This window comes from Ascaphus truei, chromosome 17 (assembly GCF_040206685.1).
Source record: "Ascaphus truei isolate aAscTru1 chromosome 17, aAscTru1.hap1, whole genome shotgun sequence".
Classification (NCBI taxonomy): domain Eukaryota; kingdom Metazoa; phylum Chordata; class Amphibia; order Anura; family Ascaphidae; genus Ascaphus; species Ascaphus truei.
In genome coordinates, this window is record NC_134499.1 from 1463999 (window position 1) to 1485458 (window position 21460).

The 21460-nt window shown below is 48.8% G+C and overlaps 1 protein-coding gene across 6 annotated transcripts in view; it reads left to right on the top strand.

Moving 5' to 3' along the window:
- The window catches only part of BAIAP2L2 (BAR/IMD domain containing adaptor protein 2 like 2), a 52563-nt gene that overhangs the window by 12742 nt on the left and 18361 nt on the right, over positions 1 to 21460 (top strand). For 3 of the 6 annotated variants that reach the window (XM_075573691.1, XM_075573688.1, XM_075573689.1), the window contains 5 exons: positions 1 to 141; positions 1329 to 1464; positions 4719 to 4953; positions 9770 to 9826; positions 10443 to 10617. In XM_075573691.1, coding sequence (XP_075429806.1) covers positions 1 to 141; positions 1329 to 1464; positions 4719 to 4953; positions 9770 to 9826; positions 10443 to 10617 — 744 coding nt within the window. Of the gene's footprint in view, positions 142 to 1328; positions 1465 to 4718; positions 4954 to 9769; positions 9827 to 10442; positions 10618 to 11500; positions 11588 to 21460 lie in introns of all 6 variants that reach the window. The other 3 variants (XM_075573693.1, XM_075573694.1, XM_075573692.1) reach the window with 3 other exon arrangements.

A 21460-nucleotide genomic window follows, 5' to 3' on the forward strand; every position in this document is an offset into this window, starting at 1 on the left:
GCACAGGGGGTGCTGCAGGCCCGAGTGCCCTCGTGGAAGGAGCAGGTTGATGCCAGCAGGACACAGACGGGCTCCGTGCCACCTGCTCAGGGCCAGATGCCCAGCAGGCTGGCTGGTAATCCCAGGGACGCGGTAATCATGGTAACAAACACGTGTGTTACCTGCACATATGCACACACACACTCACACACACTCACAAACCGTTCAGTGTATTACCTGCACATATGCACACACACACTCACAAACCGTTCAGTGTATTACCTGCACATATGCACACACACACTCACAAACCGTTCAGTGTATTACCTGCACATATGCACACACACACTCACAAACCGTTCAGTGTATTACCTGCACATATGCACACACACTCACAAACCGTTCAGTGTATTACCTGCACATATGCACACACACACTCACAAACCGTTCAGTGTATTACCTGCACATATGCACACACACTCACAAACCGTTCAGTGTATTACCTGCACATATGCACACACACTCACAAACCGTTCAGTGTATTACCTGCACATATGCACACACACACACACTCACAAACCGTTCAGTGTATTACCTGCACATATGCACACACACTCACAAACCGTTCAGTGTATTACCTGCACATATGCGCACACTCACACCGCTCATTGTGTTACCTGCACATATGCACACACACACACTCACCGCTCAGTGTGTTACCTGCACATATGCACACACACACTCACAAACCGTTCAGTGTATTACCTGCACATATGCACACACACACTCACAAACCGTTCAGTGTATTACCTGCACATATGCGCACACTCACACACCGCTCAGTGTGTTACCTACACACTCACACACCGCTCAGTGTGTTACCTGCACACACACACCGCTCAGTGTGTTATCTGCACACACACACTCACAAACCGTTCAGTGTGTTACCTGCACATATGCGCACACTCACACCGCTCAGTGTGTTACCTGCACACACACACTCACACACCGCTCAGTGTGTTACCTGCACACACACACGCTCACAAACCGCTCAGTGTGTTGTCTGCACATATGCACATACACTCACACACCGCTCAGTGTGTTGTCTGCACACACACACCGCTCAGTGAGTTAGCTGCACATACACAAACACACACACCGCTCAGTGTGTTACCTGCTCACACACACACCGCTCTGTGTTACCTGCACACACACCCACACACACCGCTCAGTGTGTTACCTGCACACACACACACCGCTCAGTGTGTTACCTGCACACACACACACCGCTCAGTGTTACCTGCACACGCACCCACACACCTCCGTGTAGACGCCTGTATCTCCTGCAGCTCCAGAGACCTCTAAGTGACATCTTGCCATCTGCGAGCCGCGGAGCGAGCCCTGCAGAGCGCGAACCGAGTGAGGTCAGAGCTTCAGCGAAGCCCGATACCACCAAGAGAGGCCTCCAGAGAACCCCCTCCATTGGTGAGCACAGAGTGTCCGCCTGCTGTGCGTGTGTCACTTTGTGTACGTGTCTGTGTACGTGTGTGTTTGCGCGTGTGCTTCATTCAGTGTACTTATGCAGGCATTTGTGATCTTGTGTTAATGGGATTTTTTTGGCTTTGTCCCAGTTGTTTCTCTCCGCTGCCTGACACTCGCATGTTCAGAGCTCATTGTACAATTCTGTGTACAGTGCTTTATACAAAATATCATTATAATACAAACAATTACTTCCCGCAACTCCTCTACATTCACAACACTAGCACCTCTCACCCCACAGATCCATAGTTACATAGTGACAGTACATAGTTACATACTGTAGTTACATAGTTACATAGTGACAGTACATAGTTACATACTGTAGTTACATAGTTACATAGTGACAGTACATAGTTACATACTGTAGTTACATAGTGACAGTACATAGTTACATACTATAGTTACATAGTTACATAGTGACAGTTACATAGTAGATGAGATTGAAAAAAGACGTAGGTCCATCAAGTTCAACCTATGCTAAATTTAGACAACAGATACTTTATCCTATATCCGTACTTATAGTATAGTGATCCAGAGGAAGGCAAACACAAACCCCCAGTGTCACATATCATCTAATGAGAAAAATACAATAAAGACTAGACAGTTATAGAACTAACATTGTTAAATGTATTCCAATGATATCTCATAAGGGGAAAATAAATTCCTTCCTGACTCCAAGAATTGGTGATCAGATTACTCCCTGGGTCAACATCCTTCCCATGTATACTTATTTGGTATATCCCTGTATACCTTTCCTTTCTAAAAAGATGTGCAACCTTTATTTGAACAAATCTATTGTATCTGCCATCACAGCCTCCATGGGTAATTAATTCAACATTTTAACTGCCCTTACTGTAAAGAACCCTTTCCTTTGTTGCTGGTGAAATCTCCTTTCCTCCAACCTTAAGGGATGGTCCTTAGTACTAAATTAGATTTATTTACATTAGAAAAGAGTCGTCTAAGAGGGGATATGATAACTGTATACAAATATATTCGGGGACAGTACAAGGAGCTTTCAAAAGAACTATTCATCCCACGGGCAGTACAAAGGACTCGGGGCCATCCCTTAAGGTTGGAGGAAAGGAGATTTCACCAGAAACAAAGGAAAGGGTTCTTTACAGTAAGGCAGTTAAAATGTGGAATTCATTACCCATGGAGACTGTGATGGCAGATACAATAGATTTGTTCAAAAAAAGGTTGGATATCTTTTTAGATGGGGAGTGAAGTTCCGATTGCACACGAACTCATCAAATTGGGAAATATATATAAAAAAGAAAAAAGAAGAAAAAACACAATAGTGTAATATTGTATGCAACCGTCAAGGTAAGAAGTAATACACTCACATTAGGCAAGGTTAGATGAGCATTTCGGTTGTTAAGTGAACCACACTGATGAGCAGGAATCTCTGTCGATAGGATATATCTGGTAATGTAGACCACCTCTCCTAGTAGGACTCGCGTTATTGCAGGTTCCTCATCAGCAGGATACTCTCCTCCAATCGCAAGACTTGCAGCGTCAATGTAAGCTCCTCAGCAGCAGGATATTCTCAATAAAGAGATAACACAAAATAGTGTAATACTGTATACAGAATTGGTTAATTGCTCAAGCCAACTGGACACTCACATTAGAATAGAATTAAAAAGACTTATGGTTGTTAAAGTAACCAACTTAGACAGATTATACTGGAATCGCTGGAAACTTCCAGGAACACAGGAAAAGGACGCAGAAAACAGGATAAATCTCTATAATAAAAAATATATAAAAACACAAGAACCAGAAGGCCACAGAAGCTATACTGTACAAGGAACAACTGTAATCATAACTCCCAATAAACCCCAGTGATGGCCACACACCAGGGGTTAAGGACAGAGAGGGTGACAGTGCTCCAGACAGCTCCCAAGAATCTACTGCTAATCGTATAGGGGTAGAATAAAGTCCCAACGCCTTTCGTCTTGACAAAGACTTCTTCAAGGGGATGTAAACAAGTCCTGCTGTCCTTTTCCTTAAATAGTTTGTATTTCGCGCCTTTTCTCCGTTTTCTCTAGGATCCTATTGGTTGCGCACTGCGTTTCATTCACTGAGTGCGTTTCAGGAGGTACGCGACGTCGCGCGTATGACGTCATCATAAAAGACCTATACAGGCTACCATACAAATGCCTGTGTACTCCCAGCAGTTACTGCTGGAGATGAATGTGGGTTTAGGGCTTCCTATTGGTTGCGCAATGCGTTTTCGCAAATGCTTTTTCGCAAATGCGTTTCAAGGTGTTGCGCGACGTCGCACATATGACGTCATCAAGTAAATATAATAGAAATAGTATACAGATGCCTATCTTCTCCCCGCATCCATATTATGAAGGTGAGGTAGTGTATAAGTAAAGAGAACAACTTTGCTCATATGATCTATCTAATACTAACTTAAAAAATAAGTGAAAATATATATAAGTTAATAAAGGGAATAATACATTATAATAGTAATAACAGATAGAGTGGCAGATGCTCATCAGTGTGGTTCACTTAACAACCGAAATCCTCATCTAACCTTGCCTAATGTGAGTGTATTACTTCTTACCTTGACGGTTGCATACAATATTACACTATTGTGTTTTTTCTTCTTTTTTCTTTTTCACATATATTTCCCAATTCGATGAGTTCGTGCGCAATCGGAACTTCACTCCCCAAACAACACAAGTGGCTCTGAACGAACCCATTTGCGGTCCGGTGCGGCAGCCATCAAGGAAATCTATATAGTTGGACTACAACGTATCCTTCTAGTTCACAGTTTTTGCGCTTGTTTCCCCCTTTTTATGCTATCTTTTTAGATGGGAAAGGTATACAGGGATATACCAAATAAGTGTACATGGGAAGGATGTTGATCCAGGGATTAATCCGATTGCCAATTCTTGGAGACGGGAAGGAATTAATTTTTCCCCTCATGAGATATCATTGGATGATATGACTCTGGGGTTTTTTGTTTGCCTTCCTCTGGATCAATAAGTAAGTATAGATATAGGATAAAGTATCTGTTGTCTAAATTTAGCATAGGTTGTACTTGATGAACGTATGTCTTTTTTCAACCTCATCTACTATGTAACTATGTAACTATGTATGGTTGCCACGTAGAATCATTGTTACCTTAGTGTGGCTAGTGGCATTGGTATGCAGAGGCCTCCACTACTGAAGCCGTGGCTTGTTCCTCACAGGGTCCCTGGGCAGCTCCCAGTTCCGCAGCCGTTCCAATTCCTTCGGAGAGGTGGCAGTTGCTGCGGTGGCGGCGGCGTCGGCCAGCGTGGACTCCACGAGGGTCCAGGCTCTTGTGGACCACAACCCAGGTGCCAACCTCACCCTGCTGCAGTTTGCCAAAGGCGACGTGATCGCAGTGCTGGTGCAGGAGGCCCGGAACGGGTGGCTGTATGGGAGACTGGAGGGGCAATCCAAGTGAGTGTGGGATGAGTGAGGATAGGAGGAGGGGTGGGATGGGAGAGGAGGAGTGGTGAGGTAGGGCAGGAGGAAGGGAGGGGTGGGGCAGGAGGAGGAGGATGGATGGGGCAGGAAAAGTGGGGGGTGTGTGGGGACAGGAGGAGGGGTGGGATGGGGAAGAAGGAGGAGGGATGGGGTGGCATGGGATGGGGCGGGAGGAGGAGCGGAGCAGTAGAAGCAGAGGGGTGGGGCAGGACGAGCCAAGGGGTGGGATGGGGAAGGAGGATTGGGTGGGATGGTGCAGGGGGGGAGTGCTTGGATGAGCATTAGGTGGGATGGGGCAGGAGGAAGGGAAGGATGTGGCAGGGGTGGGATGGGACGGGACAGGAGGAGGGACAGTATGGTATGGGGAAGGGGGAGTGGAGGGGTGGGGCAGGAAGAGGGGTTGGATGGGGCAGGAAGAGGGGTGGGGCAGGGGTGTGGCAGGATAAAGGGTAGGATTGGGGAAGAGGTTATGACAGTAGGGGGTAACCATGCTATACAATAAAGGTTAAGCCCATCTGGTTACCCCCGAAACCGTGGGGTCTGTGGCAGCTACACAGCACCATAAGCCAGGGGCCAGGTAACATAACATGCAAAAGTTAGTGTCCCTGCTTTTCCACTTTTCATGTTCCCTTTACCCCAAACTAATGAAACTTTCTGTTTGTATGTTTTAGGTGGGATATTTGGGTCGAAATGCAGTTGTTTTGTTAGTCCCCTAATTCTCCCCGGCGTGCAGGCATGATTTGCTGGTATGCGGGTTGAATTATACCGGGGCTGCCCAGTGTCCCCCAGACTCCTGGTTTTCGAGCCCAGATATCCCAGTCCTATGTCCCACAAAGATATGGGTCTCCCTAAGTTATACCATGTATTAAAATATGTTTTTAATGTTTGGTGCATTTACTATAAATGTCTATTCAGTCAGCCCGAGCATCCATATAGGTGCCGGAAAGTCTGGGTAGACATCGTAGTTCAAAGAGGAGACGAGATGTTGAGAGATGTTGGGGTGCTAAGTGGCCGGGGAATGGCGGAGTACTGGGTTCGGAGAACAGAGACCCCCTGCGGGGTGGACCCTCTGGTTTGCCAGACTCAGTGGAGCCTGCCCAGTAGGTGGCAATGGGTTGAGTGGGGGATTGGTCAATTCATTTGTCCCGCCCATGGGGCATCCCGAGCCGGCATGGCACACCCCCTCCTCCGACGTCAGCCAAAGGACGAGCCCCTATTCCTATTGGCTGGCGGGGAGGAATTCTCACGCTTTCATTGGTCGCTCCTCCTACTTTCATATTGAACATAGAACAGCGGAAGGTATGTTAGGAGAAGCCCCAGTCAGAGACCCAGGTGATCCTTTGACTTGGGCCGTTGATGCAAAGGCGGGATTTTCAAAGTGGCTCTGTTACGAATAACATAGCAACCGTCTTCATTTTTGGAGCTAAGAAAGCCTGCCTAGCTGTGGCTAATGTAGAAGGAAAGGAGCACAGTCTCCGCATCAGTAGAGCAAAAATAGATGGGGCAACTCCAGATTCAATAAATTGTGTTTATTGCACAATCAGCTTAGCAGTGGAAGTGTAGAAAAGCACCAACGCGTTTCATCCAATAGGACTTTCACCTTGAAAAAGTTATTTGGGATGAAACGCGTTGGTGCGTTTCCTACACTTCCAAACACAATTTATTGCATCTGGTGTTGCCCCATCTATTTTCCTTCTACATATCCTGACTTCTACTATTGAGGATTACACACTGGGAGAGTTTGTCCTGTCTGGATATCACTGTCAGGTAAAGGGCATCAGCCCCTCTGTATTTACCTCTTCAGTGCTTGCTATTTCATTTGTCAACCCTATGGGTAGGTAATACCTTACCAAGGGACCAATCTTTGTGGTAGCCAGGTGGGCACCACTAGGTCCCCAGATTTCCCTAGGGTGATTCTTGTTATCATACAGTCATTATGGACATTGGGACAACACTCGGAATATATTGTATTCATAAATAAGAGCACACATTTGTGAAGCACCATGTATGTATGTATGTATGTCTTTATTTGTATAGCGCCATAAAATGTACATAGCGCTTCACAGTAGTAATACATGACATATAAATAACAAATATAAATAACAGATCATGGGAATAAGTGCTTCAGACATACTGTAAAAGTAACATTAAGGAAGGAGTCCCTGCTCCGAGGAGCTTACAATCTAATTTACCATTTACCAAATCACCTATACTAGCTGTGTCTAAGTCAGACGCAAGGTCCAAGTTCTCGTTTTAGAATGTAGCGGTCGCGGCTAGAGCTTCTAGCCGAAAAGAGGACCAGGAAGCCCGGGTGGATATCCCGGTCATGGTAAGCCTTCAGAAGCAGGTGCCCTGCACCTATTTTAGCCTAGTTTTCACCCCAAGAGCCCCAGTGTCATGGTAGACCATGTCTTTTAACACATTATTATTTTTGGGATCATTCAACAGGCAAAACAAGGCAGTGAAATAAAATGGGGTTTATTTGGATAGAACCTCGGAAATACAACAAAATACAGAAATAAACACACTTACTGGGATCTGGGGTATGAGATCGAGCCTTTCCTAGGTGCAGGGCGCCCGCTTGCAAGGGCTTACCCTGATCGGAACCTTGTTCCGGACATCCTGGACCGAGATTCAGTAGAAAATCCTGACCGGGACCTGGTCCCGATTGTCCTGGATTTGTTTTTGGCAAGAAATCCTGACAGCGACCGCTACTTCGATTTGTAGAACTTGGCCGCAAAAGACGGGACTTAGTCTCTGCGAGGCAGGCTTTTCTAGCTTCAAAGCTATGCCGGTTGCTCTGCTATTTAGAACAGAGCAACTTTGAAGCCCTAGCTTCATCGACTCAAGTCACCGGATGGTCTTGTTCTCTGACTCGGCCGTCTCCTTACATACACTCCGCTGAGCTATCTTTCGCATGGAGGTAAAAGGAGCGACCAATCAGTGCATGGGAATTCCTCCCCGCCAGCCAATAGGAATAGAGGTTCGTCCTTTGGCTGACGTCAGAGGGGGAGGCATGCCAAGCCGGCTCGAAAAGCCGGGTGAGCGGGAAATATGATTTAGTCAATGGGAGAAGCACCTACGAGCTGTATCTCCCCCAGCTAACTCATTGCCACCCGGTGGGCAGGGTCCACCAAGCCTGGCATATACAAAAGGTGTCCCCAGAGGGTGCCCTTTGTTCTCCAGACTTGGCAATTCGCTCTTCCTCACCCACCAAACGGTCTTCTCACCTCTGGACATCCTCTCCCCTTTGAACTACGGACTCTATACAGACATGCCGGCGTCTGTGCTGATGCCCTGGCTGACTTTCGGGCAGTACAAAGGACTCGGGGCCATCCCTTAAGGTTGGAGGAAAGGAGATTTCACCAGCAATAAAGGAAAGGGTTCTTTACAGTGAGGGCAGTTAAACTGTGGAATTCATTACCCATGGAGACTGTGATGGCAAATACAATAGATTTGTTAAAAAAAAGATTGGACATCTTTTTAGATAGGAAAGGTATACAGGGATATACCAAATAAGTATACATGGGAAGGATGTTGATCCAGGGATTAATCCGATTGTCAATTCTTGGAGTCAGGAAGGAATTAATTTTTCCCCTTATGAGATATCATTGGATGATATGACTCTGGGTTTTTTTTGTTTGCCTTCCTCTGGATCAATAAGTATAGATATAGGATAAAGTATCTGTTGTCTAAATTTAGCATAGGTTAAACTTGATGGACGTACGTCTTTTTTCAACCTCATCTACTATGTAACTATGTATGTCTTATAGCAAATGTCTAAAACATTATAAAGTACACTTTAATAAAGTATACACATTGGGGAACCTTATACTTTAAAGGGAAATGGATTTGGGACATTTGGGCTTGTAATCCAGGAATCTAGGGGACACTGGGATGCCCCAGTGTAATTCACCTCGCGTACCGGCAAATCATGCCTGCTCGCGGGGAGAATTAAAGCACTACCGGTAACTTCGGCCCCCGAACTCCTGCAAACAAAATAATTGTATTCCTACCCAAATATCCCCCCTAAAACTGACACACAAGAAATCTCACAGTTCTAGGGCCAAGGGAACATGAAAACAGGGGTCACTTTATTTTCTACATGTATTATCCCTGGTCCCTGGCTTATGTAGCTACCAGGGACCCCACAGTTCAGGGGTAACCAGAGGGCTTAACCTTTATTAGATTGCGTGGTTACCCCCTCCCGTCACACCCGGTAAGTGTATTTTTCATCTGTATTTTGTGTATTCATTGTGTGTACGTGGGTTTACCCGAATAAACTACATTTTATTCCACTACTGTGTTTTGCCTAGTGAATGATCCCGGTATAAAAGTGTTAAAAGTCCTGGTCTCCAGTGACAGAGGGGTTTGGTGTGGTGGAATGGGGCAGGAGGAGGGGTGTGGTGGGATGGGGCAGGAGGAGTGGTGTGGCTGGATGGGGCAGGAGGAGGGGTGTGGTGGGATGGGGCAAGAGGAGGGGTGTGGTGGGATGGGGCAAGAGGAGGGGTGTGGTGGGATGGGGCAGAAGGAGGGGTGTGGTGGGATGGGGCAGGAGGAGGGGTGTGGTGGGATGGGGCAGGAGGAGGGGTGGGGCAGAAGGAGTTGTGGAGCAGGAGAAAGGAGGGGATGGGGCAGGAGGTGGGATGGGGCAAGTGGTGTGGTTGGATGGAGTAGGAGGAGGGGTGGGATGGGGGTGTGTGGTGGGATGGTGCAGGAGGACGGGTGTGTGGTGGGATGTTATAGGGCAGATCGACCCTGATTTTGTCCCCTGCTGTTCCTCTCACAGGACTGGCTGGTTCCCAGAGGCTTATGTGAAATCCTTGGACAGAGAACAGGATACAAGGCAAGCCAGAACTCGCTGATTTATTGGAGGGACTGCTCCTCCTGTTCCTAGTATTGGAGGGACTGTTCCTAGTATTGGAGGGACTGCTCCTCCTGTTCCTAGTATTGGAGGGACTGCTCCTCCTGTTCCTAGTATTGGAGGGACTGCTCCTCCTGTTCCTAGTATTGGAGGGACTGCTCCTCCTGTTCCTAGCTGAACATTATGTACACCCTAGAACTAGATGATCTATTCATCACTATTAACCTCAGACAGTGCTAGATGATCAGTCCATGATGAACTGCAGACAGTACCAGATGATCAATCTATGATACTATTTTGACAGCACTATATGATGAACATTATTATTCTTGTGACCTCAGACAGTGCTAGATGATCATTCTAGGAGATTATTTACTGTATAGAGTGGATAGAGATCCCCTCTATATATGCCGCACACTGATGAAGGGTCACAATTGACCAAAATGTCAGTCTTTCTGTTCTGTCTCCAGTTAATTAAATACAATATAATGTTTTGATTTTGAACACCTCTACATATCTTTATAAGGACCTCACAAGCTGACCCGTGCACAGACAGCACTCGACGATCACTAGATTACACGGTCCCTGTCGCCCTCAGGTCTCTTCGCAGCGCACACAGTACTGGGGACCTCCTGGAAGCATCTAATAACATCCCACAACCAGCTTACAGGCCGACCCCCCGGGAGCCTGGGCCCTCCAACCCGAGCAGCCGAAGGGGCAGTGAGGCGACCGTGGCCCCCGCATCACAGCCGATCAGAAGCAACACGGGGAAGGTGAGAGGTGGCTCCTACTTTGGTGCCAATGGCAGCAAAAGTGTTAAAGGTGCAGCTCCCCCAAACTATGACCGATCCTGAAAGGTAGCGCCGCGGGGGGAGGCCTTATAAGGAGGGCTTCCAACCTTACTTTGTTTTACAAACCTGCTGCGTTTAGTTTACATTTGTGTCTTAATAGGCCCCGAGCCTGCAGTATAGTGTCCACACGGCAACTCCTCTTTATTTGCACTTCCAGCAGAAGATGTTTTCCAGGCAGACGGCAAAGAGTTTTATTCATGAACCGGTCTTCATCTGAGCTTCTAAGATCTTCTTTGAGGTCTTCTGCTGTCACTAAGTGCGGATTAGAAACCGTGATCAAATAGGAATTGGACTCATTTTTTAGAAATAAAATACAGTTTAAAAACTAGATGTGAAAAGACGCCCATCATACTGTACCCCCTCATTCTTCTCTCCTATCGCCCTTTCCCTCAACACCCCCACTCCTTCACCCCTCTCCCACCCCCTCACTCCACACACCTTACATAGTTATATAGTAGATGAGGTTGAAAAAAGATATGCATCCATCAAGTACAACCTATGCTAAATTTAGACAACAGATACTTTATCCTATATCTATACTTACTTATTGATCCAGAGCAAGGCAAACAAGTCTTCACCCCTCTCCCACCCCCTCTTACCCGTTCTCTCACCCCCTCTTACCCCTTCTCTTACCTCGTTACCCCTTCTCCCATCTCCCTACCACTTCTCACGACCCCTTACCCCTTCTCACCTCAACCCCTCTTTCATCCTCCTTACCCCACCTTACCCCTTCTCTCACCCCCCCCCCCTTACCCTCTCACCCTCACATCTCTCTCCCTCCTATCTCTTTCACATCTCTCCTCAGCAGGCCCTATTCAGCTCTCTCCTCACCTCCATGACCCCCGCGCCTCTCTTCTGGTGGCTGCAGGATGACAGCTCTGACTGCTAAACCGTACGACCAGTAACGTTGCAGCCAGGCTCTGCAGGGGGGACCCCCAAACGGTGACAGGCTCTGCAGGGGGGACCCCCAAATTGTGACAGGCTCTGCAGGGGGGACCCCCAAATTGTGACAGGCTCTGCAGTGGGGACCCCCAAATTGTGACAGGCTCTGCAGTGGGGACCCCCAAACTGTGAAAGGCCCTGCAGGGGGGACCCCCAAACTGTGACAGGAGAGAGTTGGGGGAGAGGAGGTTGACCCCGGAGACACTGTTACAATGCCGGCAGCCCCTCTGCAGGGCGTGAGCTGTGCGTGTGCGTGTGTGTGCGTGTGCATGCATTTGTGCGTGTGCATGTATTTGTGTGTGTGCGCATGTGCATGCATTTGTGTATGTGTGCATGTGCGTGTGCGTGTGCGTGTGCATGCATTTGTGCGTGTGTGTGCATGTGCGTATGTAGGTGCCAGTGGAAAAAACAGACACATAGAATGATCAACGGAAAATAGATATACTGTAGATATATGATGGATAGTCTGAGCTATATATAGATGGATAATATACATAAATAGATAAAATTCCATTTGGGGGACGTCAGGAAAGGGGCTTTATGGCTTTATAATGGGAGAGATGGCGGTGACTTCTGAACATAAAACCCAGTAAACATAATCTTGAAATATACCAAATATATCCCCAACATTCAGTGCCCGAGGGACCAGCGATTTATAGGGGTTGGGTGACCCCATCCTCTCTGTGCCTGTCCCTCTTAGCCGGGCAGTATCAGTTAAGTGAACCCAGAGCGGCCAACAATGCATCGACCCACACATTATTACATCGCTCCGCACATTATTACATCGCTCCGCACATTATTACATCGCTCCGCACGATATTACATCGCTCCGCACATTATTACATCGCTCCGCACATTATTACATCGCTCCGCACATTATTCCATCGCTCCGCACATTATTACATCGCTCCGCACATTATTACATCGCTCCGCACATTATTACAATGCTCCACACGTTATTGCATCGCCCCGTGCGTTATTACAACGCCCCGTGCGTTATTACATTGCCCCGCGCGTTATTACATCGCGCGTGAATTATTACATTGATTTGCACGTTATTGCATCGCGTGTTATTACGTTGCCCCTCGCGTTATTCCATAGCCCCGCGTGTTATTACATAGCCCCGCGCGTTATTACATAGCCCCGCGCGTTATTACATAGCCCCGCGCGTTATTACATAGCCCCGCGCGTTATTACATAGCCCCGCGCGTTATTACATTGCCCCGCGCGTTATTACATTGCCCCGCGCGTTATCACATTGCCCCGCGCGTTATTACATTACCCCGCGCGTTATTACATTGCTCCGGGCGTTATTACATTGCCCCGCGCGTTATTACAGTGCTCCGGGCGTTATTACATTGCCCCGCGCGTTATTACATTGCCCCGCGCGTTATTACATTGCCCCGCGCGTTATTACATTGCCCCGCGCGTTATTACAATGCCCCGCGCGTTATTACATTGCTGCTCCGTGCGTTATTACATTGCCCCGCGCATTATTACATTGCCCCGCGTGTTAATACATAGCCCCATGAGTTATTACATAGCCCCGCGCGTTATTACATTGCTGCTCCGTGCGTTATTACATTTGCTCCGCGCGTTATTACATTGCTCCGGGCGTTATTACATTGCTGCCCCGCGCGTTATTACATTTGCTCCGCGCATTATTACATTGCCCCGCGCATTATTACATTGCTGCTCCGTGCGTTATTACATTGCTGCTCCGTGCGTTATTACATTGCTGCTCCGCGCGTTATTACATTGCTGCTCCGCGCGTTATTACATTGCCCCGCGCGTTATTACATTGCTCCGGGCGTTATTACATTGCCCCGTGCGTTATTACATTGCTGCCCCGCACGTTATTACATTGCTGCTCCGCGCGTTATTACATTGCTGCTCCGGGCGTTATTACATTGCCCCGCGCGTTATTACATTGCTGCTCCGTGCGTTATTACATTGCTGCTCCGCGCGTTATTACATTGCTGCTCCGCGCATTATTACATTGTCCCGCGCGTTATTACATTGCTCCGGGCGTTATTACATTGCCCCGTGCGTTATTACATTGCTGCCCCGCACGTTATTACATTGCTGCTCCGTGCGTTATTACATTGCTGCTCCGGGCGTTATTACATTGCCCCGCGCGTTATTACATTGCTGCTCCGTGCGTTATTACATTGCTGCTCCGTGCGTTATTACATTGCTGCCCCGTGCGTTATTACATTTGCTCCGCGCGTTATTACATTGCTGCCCCGTGCGTTATTACATAGCCCCGCGCGTTATTACATTGCTGCCCCGCACATTATTACATTTGCTCCGCGCGTTATTACATTGCTGCTCCGTGCGTTATTACATTGCTGCTCCGCGCGTTATTACATTGCTGCCCCGCGCGTTATTACATAGCCCCGTGCGTTATTACATTTGCTCCGCGCATTATTACATTGCTCCGGGCTTTATTACATTTCTGCCCCGTGCGTTATTACATTTGCTCCGCGCATTATTACATTGCTGCCCCGCGCGTTATTACATTTGCTCCGCGCATTATTACATTGCTCCGGGCGTTATTACATTGCTGCTCCGTGCGTTATTACATTGCTGCTCCGTCCGTTATTACATTGCTGCTCCGTGCGTTATTACATAGCCCCGTGCGTTATTACATAGCCCCGTGCGTTATTACATAGCCCCGTGCGTTATTACATTGCTGCTCCGCGCGTTATTACATTGCTGCTCCGTGCGTTATTACATTGCTCCGGGCGTTATTACATTGCTCCGGGCGTTATTACATAGCCCCATGCGTTATTACATAGCCCCGTGCGTTATTACATTGCTCCGGCCGTTATTACATTGCTCCGTGCGTTATTACATTGCTGCTCCGCGCGTTATTACATTGCTGCTCCGTGCGTTATTACATTGCTGCTCCGTGCGTTATTACATTGCTGCTCCGTGCGTTATTACATTGCTGCTCCGTGCGTTATTACATTGCTGCTCCGCGCGTTATCAGATAGCCCCGCGCGTTATTACATTGCTGCTCCGCGCGTTATCACATAGCCCCGCGCGTTATTACATTGCTCCGCGCGTTATTACATTGCCCCGCGCGTTATTACATTGCCCCGCGCGTTATTACATTGCCCCACGCGTTATTACATTGCCCCGCGCGTTATTACATTGCTCAGCGCGTTATTACATTGCCCCGCGCGTTATTACATTGCTCCGCGCATTATTACATTGCCCCGCGCGTTATTACATTGCCCCGCGCGTTATTACATTGCCCCGCGCGTTATTACATTGCTCCGCGCATTATTACATTGCTGCTCCACGCGTTATTACATTGCTGCTCCGTGCGTTATTACATTGCTGCTCCGCGCGTTATTACATTGCTGCTCCGTGCGTTATTACATTGCTGCTCCATGCGTTATTACATTGCTGCTCCGCGCGTTATCACATAGCCCCGCGCGTTATTACATTGCTGCTCCGCGCGTTATTACATTGCCCCGCGCGTTATTACATTGCCCCGCGCGTTATCACATAGCCCCGCGCGTTATTACATTGCTCCGCGCGTTATTACATTGCCCCGCGCGTTATTACATTGCCCCGCGCGTTATTACATTGCCCCGCGCGTTATTACATTGCCCCGCGCGTTATTACATTGCTCAGCGCGTTATTACATTGCCCCGCGCGTTATTACATTGCCCCGCGCGTTATTACATTGCCCCGCGCGTTATTACATTGCTCAGCACGTTATTACATTGCTCAGCGCGTTATTACATTGCTGCTCCACGCGTTATTACATTGCTGCTCCGCGCGTTATCACATAGCCCCGTGCGTTATTACATTGCTGCTCCGTGCGTTATTACATAGCCCCGCGCGTTATCACATAGCCCCGCGCGTTATCACATAGCCCCGCGCGTTATTACATTGCTGCTCCGCGCGTTACTACATTGCCCCGCGCGTTATTACATTGCCCCACGCGTTATCACATAGCCCCGCGCGTTATTACATTGCTCCGCGCGTTATTACATTGCCCCGCGCGTTATTACATTGCCCCGCGCGTTATTACATTGCTCAGCGCGTTATTACATTGCTCAGCGCGTTATTACATTGCCCCGCGCGTTATTACATTGCTCAGCGCGTTATTACATTGCTCAGCGCGTTATTACATTGCTCAGCGCGTTATTACATTGCTGCTCCGCGCGTTATTACATTGCTGCTCCGCGCGTTATCACATAGCCCCGTGCGTTATTACATTGCTGCTCCGTGCGTTATTACATAGCCCCGCGCGTTATTACATTGCTCCGCGCGTTATTACATTGCCCCGCGTGTTATTACATAGCCCCGCGCGTTATTACATAGCCCCGCGCGTTATTACATTGCCCCGCGCGTTATTACATTGCCCCGCGCGTTATTACATTGCCCCGCGCGTTATTACATTGCCCCGCGCGTTATTACATTGCCCTGCGCGTTATTACATTGCTCCGCGCGTTATTACATTGCTCCGCGCGTTATTACATTGCTCCGCGCGTTATTACATTGCCCCGCGCGTTGTTACATTGCTCCGCGTGTTATTACATTGCTCCGCGCGTTATTACATTGCACTGCATGTGTTGTTATTATATTGCTCCGCGCGTTATTACATTGCTCCGCGCGTTATTACATTGCTCCGCGCGTTATTACATTGCCCCGCGCGTTATTACATTGCCCCGCGCGTTATTACATTGATCAGCGCGTTATTACATTGCTCAGCGCGTTATTACATTGCTGCTCCGCGCGTTATTACATTGCTGCTCCGCGCGTTATCACATAGCCCCGTGCGTTATTACATTGCTGCTCCGTGCGTTATTACATAGCCCCGCGCGTTATTACATTGCTGCTCCGCGCGTTATCACATAGCCCCGCGCGTTATTACATTGCTCCGCGCGTTATTACATTGCTCCGCGCGTTATTACATTGCCCCGCGCGTTGTTACATTGCTCCGCGTGTTATTACATTGCTCCGCGCGTTATTACATTGCACTGCATGTGTTGTTATTACATTGCTCCGCGCGTTATTACATTGCTCCGCGCGTTATTACATTGCCCCGCGCGTTATTACATTGCCCCGCGCGTTATTACATTGCTCAGCGCGTTATTACATTGCTCAGCGCGTTATTACATTGCTGCTCCGCGCGTTATTACATTGCTGCTCCGCGCGTTATCACATAGCCCCGTGCGTTATTACATTGCTGCTCCGTGCGTTATTACATAGCCCCGCGCGTTATTACATTGCTGCTCCGCGCGTTATCACATAGCCCCGCGCGTTATTACATTGCTCCGCGCGTTATTACATTGCCCCGCGTGTTATTACATAGCCCCGCGCGTTATTACATAGCCCCGCGCGTTATTACATTGCCCCGCGCGTTATTACATTGCCCCGCGCGTTATTACATTGCCCCGCGCTTTATTACATTGCTCTGCGCGTTATTACATTGCTCTGCGCGTTATTACATTGCTCCGCGCGTTATTACATTGCTCCGCGCGTTATTACATTGCTCCGCGCGTTATTACATTGCCCCGCGCGTTGTTACATTGCTCCGCGTGTTATTACATTGCTCCGCGCGTTATTACATTGCACTGCATGTGTTATTATATTGCTCCGCGCGTTGTTACATTGCTCTGCGCGTTATTACATTGCTCCACGCGTTATTACATTGCCCCGCGCGTTATTACATTGCCCCGCGCGTTATTACATTGCCCCGTGCGTTATTACATTGCACTGCATGTGTTATTATATTGCTCCGCGCGTTGTTACATTGCTCTGCGCGTTGTTACATTGCTCTGCGCGTTATTACATTGCTCCGCGCGTTATTACATTGCCCCGCGCGTTATTACATTGCCCCGCGCGTTATTACATTGCCCCGCACGTTGTTACATTGCTCCGCGCGTTATTACATTGCTCCGCGCGTTATTACATAGCCCCGCGCGTTATTACATAGCCCCGCGCGTTATTACATAGCCCCGCGCGTTATTACATTGCCCCGCGCGTTATTACATTGCCCCGCGCGTTATTACATTGCCCCGCGCGTTATTACATTGCCCCGCGCGTTATTACATAGCCCCGCGCGTTATTACATAGCCCCGCGCGTTATTACATAGCCCCGCGCGTTATTACATAGCCCCGCGCGTTATTACATTGCCCCGCGCGTTATTACATTGCCCCGCGCGTTATCACATTGCCCCGCGCGTTATTACATTACCCCGCGCGTTATTACATTGCTCCGGGCGTTATTACATTGCCCCGCGCGTTATTACATTGCCCCGCGTGTTATTACATTGCCCCGCGCGTTATTACATTGCCCCGCGCGTTATTACAATGCCCCGCGCGTTATTACAATGCCCCGCGCGTTATTACATTGCTGCTCCGTGCGTTATTACATTGCCCCGCGCATTATTACATTGCCCCGCGTGTTAATACATAGCCCCATGAGTTATTACATAGCCCCGCGCGTTATTACATTGCTGCTCCGTGCGTTATTACATTTGCTCCGCGCGTTATTACATTGCTCCGGGCGTTATTACATTGCTGCCCCGCGCGTTATTACATTTGCTCCGCGCATTATTACATTGCCCCGCGCATTATTACATTGCTGCTCCGTGCGTTATTACATTGCTGCTCCGTGCGTTATTACATTGCTGCTCCGCGCGTTATTACATTGCTGCTCCGCGCATTATTACATTGCCCCGCGCGTTATTACATTGCTCCGGGCGTTATTACATTGCCCCGTGCGTTATTACATTGCTGCCCCGCACGTTATTACATTGCTGCTCCGCGCGTTATTACATTGCTGCTCCGGGCGTTATTACATTGCCCCGCGCGTTATTACATTGCTGCTCCGTGCGTTATTACATTGCTGCTCCGCGCGTTATTACATTGCTGCTCCGCGCATTATTACATTGTCCCGCGCGTTATTACATTGCTCCGGGCGTTATTACATTGCCCCGTGCGTTATTACATTGCTGCCCCGCACGTTATTACATTGCTGCTCCGTGCGTTATTACATTGCTGCTCCGGGCGTTATTACATTGCCCCGCGCGTTATTACATTGCTGCTCCGTGCGTTATTACATTGCTGCTCCGTGCGTTATTACATTGCTGCCCCGTGCGTTATTACATTTGCTCCGCGCGTTATTACATTGCTGCCCCGTGCGTTATTACATAGCCCCGCGCGTTATTACATTGCTGCCCCGCACGTTATTACATTTGCTCCGCGCATTATTACATTGCTCCGCGCGTTATTACATTGCTGCTCCGTGCGTTATTACATTGCTGCTCCGCGCGTTATTACATTGCTGCCCCGCGCGTTATTACATAGCCCCGTGCGTTATTACATTTGCTCCGCGCATTATTACATTGCTCCGGGCTTTATTACATTTCTGCCCCGTGCGTTATTACATTTGCTCCGCGCATTATTACATTGCTGCCCCGCGCGTTATTACATTTGCTCCGCGCATTATTACATTGCTCCGGGCGTTATTACATTGCTGCTCCGTGCGTTATTACATTGCTGCTCCGTCCGTTATTACATTGCTGCTCCGTGCGTTATTACATAGCCCCGTGCGTTATTACATAGCCCCGTGCGTTATTACATAGCCCCGTGCGTTATTACATTGCTGCTCCGCGCGTTATTACATTGCTGCTCCGTGCGTTATTACATTGCTCCGGGCGTTATTACATTGCTCCGGGCGTTATTACATAGCCCCATGCGTTATTACATAGCCCCGTGCGTTATTACATTGCTCCGGCCGTTATTACATTGCTCCGTGCGTTATTACATTGCTGCTCCGCGCGTTATTACATTGCTGCTCCGTGCGTTATTACATTGCTGCTCCGTGCGTTATTACATTGCTGCTCCGTGCGTTATTACATTGCTGCTCCGTGCGTTATTACATTGCTGCTCCGCGCGTTATCAGATAGCCCCGCGCGTTATTACATTGCTGCTCCGCGCGTTATCACATAGCCCCGCGCGTTATCACATAGCCCCGCGCGTTATTACATTGCTCCGTGCGTTATTACATAGCCCCGCGCGTTATTACATTGCTGCTCCGCGCGTTATCACATAGCCCCGCGCGTTATTACATTGCTCCGCGCGTTATTACATTGCCCCGCGTGTTATTACATAGCCCCGCGCGTTATTACATAGCCCCGCGCGTTATTACATTGCCCCGCGCGTTATTACATTGCCCCGCGCGTTATTACATTGCCCCGCGCTTTATTACATTGCTCTGCGCGTTATTACATTGCTCTGCGCGTTATTACATTGCTCCGCGCGTTATTACATTGCTCCGCGCGTTATTACATTGCTCCGCGCGTTATTACATTGCCCCGCGCGTTGTTACATTGCTCCGCGTGTTATTACATTGCTCCGCGCGTTATTACATTGCACTGCATGTGTTATTATATTGCTCCGCGCGTTGTTACATTGCTCTGCGCGTTATTACATTGCTCCACGCGTTATTACATTGCCCCGCGTGTTATTACATTGCCCCGCGCGTTATTACATTGCCCCGCGCGTTATTACATTGCCCCGCGCGTTATTACATTGCCCCGCGCGTTATTACATTGCTGCTCCGCGCGTTATCACATAGCCCCGCGCGTTATTACATTGCTCCGCGCGTTATTACATTGCCCCGCGTGTTATTACATAGCCCCGCGCGTTATTACATAGCCCCGCGCGTTATTACATTGCCCCGCGCGTTATTACATTGCCCCGCGCGTTATTACATTGCCCCGCGCTTTATTACATTGCTCTGCGCGTTATTACATTGCTCTGCGCGTTATTACATTGCTCCGCGCGTTATTACATTGCTCCGCGCGTTATTACATTGCTCCGCGCGTTATTACATTGCCCCGCGCGTTGTTACATTGCTCCGCGTGTTATTACATTGCTCCGCGCGTTATTACATTGCACTGCATGTGTTATTATATTGCTCCGCGCGTTGTTACATTGCTCTGCGCGTTATTACATTGCTCCACGCGTTATTACATTGCCCCGCGCGTTATTACATTGCCCCGCGCGTTATTACATTGCCCCGTGCGTTATTACATTGCACTGCATGTGTTATTATATTGCTCCGCGCGTTGTTACATTGCTCTGCGCGTTGTTACATTGCTCTGCGCGTTATTACATTGCTCCGCGCGTTATTACATTGCCCCGCGCGTTATTACATTGCCCCGCGCGTTATTACATTGCCCCGCGCGTTATTACATTGCCCCGCGCGTTATTACATTGCCCCGCGCGTTGTTACATTGCTCCGCGCGTTATTACATTGCTCCACGCGTTATTACATTGCCCCGCGCGTTATTACATTGCCCCGCGCGTTATTACATTGCCCCGTGCGTTATTACATTGCACTGCATGTGTTATTATATTGCTCCGCGCGTTGTTACATTGCTCTGCGCGTTGTTACATTGCTCTGCGCGTTATTACATTGCTCCGCGCGTTATTACATTGCCCCGCGCGTTATTACATTGCCCCGCGCGTTATTACATTGCCCCGCGCGTTATTACATTGCCCCGCGCGTTATTACATTGCCCCGCGCGTTGTTACATTGCTCCGCGCGTTATTACATTGCTCCGCGCGTTATTACATAGCCCCGCGCGTTATTACATAGCCCCGCGCGTTATTACATAGCCCCGCGCGTTATTACATAGCCCCGCGCGTTATTACATTGCCCCGCGCGTTATTACATTGCCCCGCGCGTTATTACATAGCCCCGCGCGTTATTACATAGCCCCGCGCGTTATTACATAGCCCCGCGCGTTATTACATAGCCCCGCGCGTTATTACATAGCCCCGC